Source organism: Neophocaena asiaeorientalis, unplaced genomic scaffold (genome assembly GCF_003031525.2).
Source record: "Neophocaena asiaeorientalis asiaeorientalis breed wild unplaced genomic scaffold, Neophocaena_asiaeorientalis_V1.1 scaffold280, whole genome shotgun sequence".
NCBI lineage: Eukaryota > Metazoa > Chordata > Mammalia > Artiodactyla > Phocoenidae > Neophocaena > Neophocaena asiaeorientalis.
Genome location: NW_020185321.1, coordinates 4,916,043 through 4,922,505, shown reverse-complemented (window position 1 = coordinate 4,922,505; position 6,463 = coordinate 4,916,043). Strand labels below are relative to the sequence as shown.

At 52.2% G+C, this 6,463-nt stretch overlaps 1 protein-coding gene and 1 long non-coding RNA gene across 2 annotated transcripts in view; one reads left to right on the top strand and one right to left on the bottom strand.

Moving 5' to 3' along the window:
* The window catches only part of LOC112392328 (uncharacterized), a 52,310-nt gene that overhangs the window by 35,705 nt on the left and 10,142 nt on the right, over positions 1-6,463 (top strand). The window lies entirely within an intron of this gene.
* On the bottom strand, positions 3,572-5,588 carry FFAR3 (free fatty acid receptor 3). The gene is given in 4 exon segments (XM_024734022.1): positions 3,572-4,685; positions 4,688-4,816; positions 4,855-5,212; positions 5,214-5,588. Coding segments are annotated over 4 exon segments (1,116 nt in total). The 5' UTR covers positions 5,400-5,588; the 3' UTR covers positions 3,572-4,242.

Genomic DNA, 6,463 nt, shown 5'->3' with positions numbered 1-6,463 from the left:
AAAAAAAATGTCTAACCCTTGTCGGTGTTGAACAGAAATGCAGTTGATCTTGGATATTGATTTTATATCCAGTCACCTTGCCAATCTCTATTTCTTATTTTTTTTTTTTTTTTTTTTTTTTAGCAGTACGCGGGCCTCTCACTGTTGTGGCCTCTCCCGTTGCGGAGCACAGGCTCCGGACGCACAGGCTCAGCGGCCATGGTTCACGGGCCCAGCCGCTCTGTGGCATGTGGGATCTTCCCGGACCGGGGCACGAACCCGTGTCCTCTGCATCGGCAGGCGGACTCCCAACCACTGCGCCACCAGGGAAGCCCTCTTTCTACTTCTTATTGCTGCTCTGCTTCTTCCTTTTGGATGATTTTTGCAACTAATTTTGCAGACTCCCAGTCTTCTTGTTCCTACCTACCCCCATCTGTTCTTCACCTCCCACCCCCTCTCCCCCAACCCTAACCTGGTCTACTTTTTGCCCCTTCCCAGGGTCCAAGTGAAGCAGATTTACTTCTCCTGCTTTGCATCACAGCTTCCCTTGCCCCGCCAGGCACATACACAGACTTGCTAAACTATCCTAAGATTCTGGTCACAGGTGGCATATTCAGCTCAGGAAAAGTTATCAAGTCAGCCACCTCCCTGTGCCTCCCTGCTTCCTGCCTGCCCCTCTGCCCTACTCTGACTGACACTGGTTCATGGATAGTCTGAGCTGCAGTGGACCATCTTTGCCAATTTCTTAATGACTTCTTGAGTGGCTTTCCTAGGTTTCTGGTCACGCTTGGTGATTTAAAACTCCTAGCCTCCTCCCCATTCTCCTACGAGCTGAGCCTTGACCTGTGGCCCAGGGAACCAATGGCAGAGATGAATCTAGTCTACACTTCTTCCCATCCTTCTGGGTTACACTGCCCTAGGTTTTGCGGGGGGGGGACACTTCCTTCTAAGAGGGAAAGTTTCCTACTCCCATGGCCATCAATGACTCCCTTTTATAAACCTTTAAAAACTTTTGTTAATTAACAAAATTATACTGCTAAGAGACCTAGTTCTCTAAAAATCACAGACTGGGAACTCCCTGGTGGTCCAGTGGTTAGGACTGCGCACTTTCACTGCCGGGACCTGGGTTCGGTCCCTGGTCAGGGAACTAAGATCCCACAAGCCGTGTGGCATGGCCAAAATAATAATAAATTTAAAATAAATAAATAAAATAAAATCACAGACTGTCAGCAACGTGGCTATTTGAAATCCCATCAGTGAGAATGGAGCGTTCCTCAGCTGCTTGCAGGCTCTGGGCAGGAACCTGTGACACAGAGAAGCAGCCTTGCTTTTCAGCCCCCCAGAGCTTCAGATAAGGAGTTTTCAGGCACGAAATTCTACCTTTATCTTTATTCTGTATTTTCCAAAGAATCGGACCCTGGGTCTGCTTCTCAGCCCAGGCCTGAAATTGACCTCTTTCCACCCAGGCCTGCTGTGCTTTGAGCCTATCGGATACAACTTCATCAAAGCATCACCTCAACGTCACCCTCACCCCAAACCTCTAATAACCCCGTCTCTTCTTTCGTGAGATGCCCCACGCTTCCTCTGGAGTGTGGTCTCCTTTGCTCCAGCAAGAAAATGAACATAACTTTGTTGGACTGCAGTTGTGTGAGACAGGCTTCATCCCTCTGTGAGTGAGGAGACCTGTTATCTAGCTCATGCGTTCTGAGAACAGGCAGTATTGCTCCCAAAGATGTGAAAATTAGTTCTGGGGGAGCCAAAAAGTCTTACAGTGGTTTGTGGCCTTCCAAAAGGCACACACATAAACAGATACATGGTATGTCTGTTGTATCAAAATTTCATGGGCAGGGAGGGGAAGGTACTGAGTAGGAGGAAAAGATCCTAAAAGGCTCCTTGAGGGAACAATGATACAAAAGTTTGAGCAACAGTGCTTTAGCTAATACTGAATAGCTTTTGGTGTCTGCTGTGAGTCAGGTACCGGGATGCTGGCTCTCTTTGGCAGCTAGAATTGAGTTCTTCTGACCTCGGTCTTGGGAGACCCAACCTGGTTTGACCTCTCCCAGCACCCTAGAACTCCCCCACTCAGCCCTGTTCCTGCGATGCCCTCATCCATGGGAGCCTCATACCTGCTTGCTCTGCCAGATGGGGAGAGTGCCTGGTGCCCCGTCATTCACACATACGCGCCCACACCATCTCTCTGCCCGTCTCCGTCCTCTGCTTAGGTGAGCACGGGGCAGCTGCCCCAGAACACGTGCTCTACTCCTTGAGCACCCCTTTCCCTTGACTTCCGAGAGATATGGAGAACACTACAACTCTGCCCTCCCCACCGCCCAGCCTCTGATGACTTTTCATCCTCCCCACCCGTCAGCCTTCAGTTTACACAGACTGGGGTAAGGGTGGGGTCCTGGGTGACAGCTGGGGGCAGCAAAGCCAGCTGAGCTGCCTCTTCTTCCTCGGTGTAAACTCTGGGGAGGAGTCAGACTCCTGTTTTCCATGGATCTCTCTGGAAGGCGGGGTTTCCAACTCTTCTTTGTCCTCACTCGTGGGTCCTTGCTACCACTCCTGGAGCTGCAAGACTCCACGTCACCACTGTGCCCTTTCTGAACCACGCAGACCCATGTTCACATCAAGGTCTGAGTGCCTTAGGACAGACAGATGAGCCATGGGACAGAGGGACAGCTCATGCCTTCATCTCTGTACAGAGACGATGTCTCTCTCCCTCCACCTGAGACCCAGTCCCCATCCACAGCCAGTCCTCACTCCCCAGCGACTTTAACCTCAGGGAGAAAACAGATGCTAAAGACGTTAGTATTGAAATCCCGAAAGTTCTGAGCACAGCCATCTGCACACAGTAAGTGCACCATAAATGTTTTCGAACTAAAGCTGACCGGGACTTCCCTGGCGGTCCAGTGGTTAAAACTCCGAGCTTCCACTGCGGGGGGTGCGGGTTTGATCCCTGGTCAGGGAACTAAGATCCCACATGCTGTGCGGTGAGGCCAAAATAAAAAAATAAAGTAAGAGACTTCTTGGTTTGTCATTAAAAGAAAAAAAAAAAAAGTAAACTAAAAGAAGAAATAATAAAGCTGACAGTGCGAACAGGTGCCAGCATTTCTCTGGTTGCTTTCCCAGGGGAGGAGGCCCAGACCGACGCTTTCTAATGCACCACCCCACAGTGGAAAATGAAAAATTACTAAGTGATCACAGTTTGATAAAAATAGCTCTTAAGAACACACATTTGTCTTTATAGTAACCCGAAGTCAACTGGGCTAACTAATTCTCTTCATTTATTTTTTTTTCCGAGAGGGTTTCTTTACTGGGAGGAGGATGTATCTACACAAATAGTCGATCTGCTTTGCATCTAGTTATGCTTTTCATTGTGGCCTGTTTACATCTGTCCTGGTCAGACTGCCTCAGCCGACTCTGGAAGTTTGACTGGGCCCAGTCACGGCAGATGACACACAGCTGGTGGCAGAGTGGCTCAGGGACCTGAGTTTCAGAGTCAACTAATTTCAGCTTCCAGTCCTGCTTCCATCACTTATTGGGTATGGGATCTCAGGTGAGAGACTTCACCTCGCCGGGCCCATTCCCTCACCTGTAGAATGGGAATAGTCGTAGTACCTGCCTCACGGCTACTGAGAAGATTAAAGGCGATGTCAGGCTAAGCCCTTAAGATAGGTTAGCTATTACTTTTATTCTTCCGATCCAAATCCTCTCCCAGCAACTAGGCATCTTGTAGTTTAACACTTCTCCTTCAGAGTCTTCGTGTTTTATCCTTCCATCCATCAACACCACCTAAGGTACGCTCACATACACCACCCACACACACCGTAAAAACAGAAAAAGATTAAGAAAAAACCATTCTCTTTTGCTTGCTACCAAGTTTATTTAGGTAATTTTTCTTCTGTCATTTTTCATGAATGTCCCTGAAAGTCTGAATTTACTGAACAGTGGAAATCTGCTGGAAGAGCGCATGTCACAGCAGGGTGCCCCCTCATTCCTGGAGTCCTGTGTCCCCATTCCTGCCCAGCTGAGTCGGTAGTTCTGAAGGACAGATTCTTCCTCTCTCCTATCCCAAGTCACTGGGCAGCTCCCTCAGACCCTGGACGCTGCTGTCAGCTCCTCCTTCACCTTCAGCAAAGCACAGGAGCTCGCCTGCTGCCCCGGGGAGCTCCTTATTCTCCAGAGTTCTCTCTCACCGTGACCGCTCCCTGAGCGTGTTGGGGCACGAGAAGGGAGGGCAGTGTGGCGAGATCAAGAGCTGGGCTAAGGCTGGATACCTGCTCTGACCCAAACAGTGCCCGTCCCCAGCCTGCCTCTCCAAGGTGCTGCCTGACTTGAGCTTGGAACTGCCCCAGGGATGATCTGCTTTGCAGGCCAGTCCACCTGGCCACCCGCTCCAGAGCCCCCCCGTATGTTAGACAGCTCCTGTGGCGGCCCCTCTCCTTCACTCTTCAGTGTCACGCTGCCTTCCTGCCACCAAGGGCCACAGGCTCCAGGCAGCCTCCCCAGCAGCCCCTGGAAGTCAGCTTGGAACCCAGATGATGAGAAATAGTAAAGGGTGTCGACACAGGAGTTCAGGGTGTTGAGGGGCAGCACGGAACTTCTCCACTTCGGGCTTTCACCCTGGACGTAGCCCACAGCATGGGACACGTTGTAGGGCCCAAAGCAGATGAGAAAGTTGAGCAGCATGGCTGCTGCGAGCCCACCACCCGCTTCTGCCGGCGCTGGCTGGCTCCCTTACCGAGTATGCACACCGGGCGGCTATAGCAGTAGCTGGTGATGAGCAGGGGTACCCCAAAAAGGACCGCAGCCATCTCCAGCTGGACAGGCAGGAGAAAGTCCAGGTGATCCTTCCGGAATTCCAGGTAGCAGGTCCCGCCAGCTGATCCTTCCGGAATTCCAGGTAGCAGGTCCCGTTGATACCCTGGGTTGGGGAGGAGTGCCCCGAGAGTTCAGTGACATAGACCACACTGCGGTGAGCGGCGGCCAGGAGCCAGCAGGCCCCGCTGACCAGGCCAGCCTGTCCCGGCCTTGGCCGGCTCTGGTACCAAACTGGGTAGGCCACGCTCAGGAAGCGCTCATCGCTCACAGCTGCCAGGAAGAGGGACGGGAGATAGACGGTGGTGAAGAAGAGGAATCTGGAGAAGGGGCAGAAGATGAAGGGCAGGGGCCAGCGCGTGCCGCTCGCTGCCTTCACCACGTGGAGTGGCAGGAAGAGCACCAGGGTGCGGGGCCGATAGGGTCAGGTTCAGGAAGAGCAGGCGCACGGCCGCCGGACAGCGCTGCAGCTTGTCCACGAGGATCACCAGGGCCTCCAGCTTCAGGGGGAGCCCCGTGAGGAAGCTGAGGAGGTACATGGAGCAGTGGAGCCCGTGATTGCCGAGGAAGGAGGACCGGTCTGAGCTGGTGTTCGTGGTCATGGCCACTAGCAAGAGAGGGACAGAGATGACAGTCTGGGTGGGCGTCTTGCACCATCCGCTTCTCGGCTATCAGAAGGGAGCGTCATCGCCAGCCTCACTCCCTCATGCCCCCAGTGCTTTCCCCGGTGGGGTCAGCCTGCCTGTCTTCCTGGTCATAGCCTGGCTCCTATCCCTTTCCTGTCCCTCTCTTCCTGGTCACACCCTGTCTGCTGTTTCCTTTCTCTAAGCACCAAGGTGCCGTCCACAGAGCCCCTCGGGGTCCCGTGCTTACCTGCTGCTTTGAGAATCCAAGTTGTCTGCCGCTCATCAACTCGCTGGCTCCTCCAGAACAAGTCCGGTGAGCTATTATCTGGCAGAACTGATAAAAACCTGGCAGTGCCCGTGATGTCACTCACTGCCGAGCAATGGCACGAAAGATGCCGTTAGCTCTGTGAGCAGTGCCAGCCCAGGACACAAAACGAGGGGCAAATTCCACGACTGCCTGCACGCCTCGCTCCCCAGCAGCCTCAGATGGGATGAGCGGACTTCGTCTTCTTCTCTCTGATCCTCTACTTGAATTTTACCTGCTCCTCTAGAATGGCACTCATCCAGTTTGCCTTGTTGTAAGGGTAGGAAGTGTGATACAGTGATGTAGAGCTTGGGCTCTGGAGCCGGGGCTTGGGTTCAATCCTATCACTTACTAACTCTGTGATTTGGGGCAAGTGACTTCAGCCCTCTGTATCTCTGCTTTCTCATCTATAAAACAGGGATAATCATCACCAATCTCATAGGCTTGTGTACATGAAAGCGTTAATATGTGTCAAAGGCTAAGTTAAGTGGTAAGTATGGTGAGCCCTTGACAGATGCCGTCTGCCAGCCACTCGAGTGGGCTTGTCTTTGGGCCGATAGTAATAATATTAACGTTGGTGGCAATGATGATGACAGCTACCTTTCAGTGGGCACATAATCCATAGCAGACCCACTGCTTCTCAGGGCACCACCTTATGTCTTGAAATCCTCACACTGGGGAAGTGATTCACTCCAGGTAATACAGCTTGTTAAGTATCACCACCAGGATTCAAACT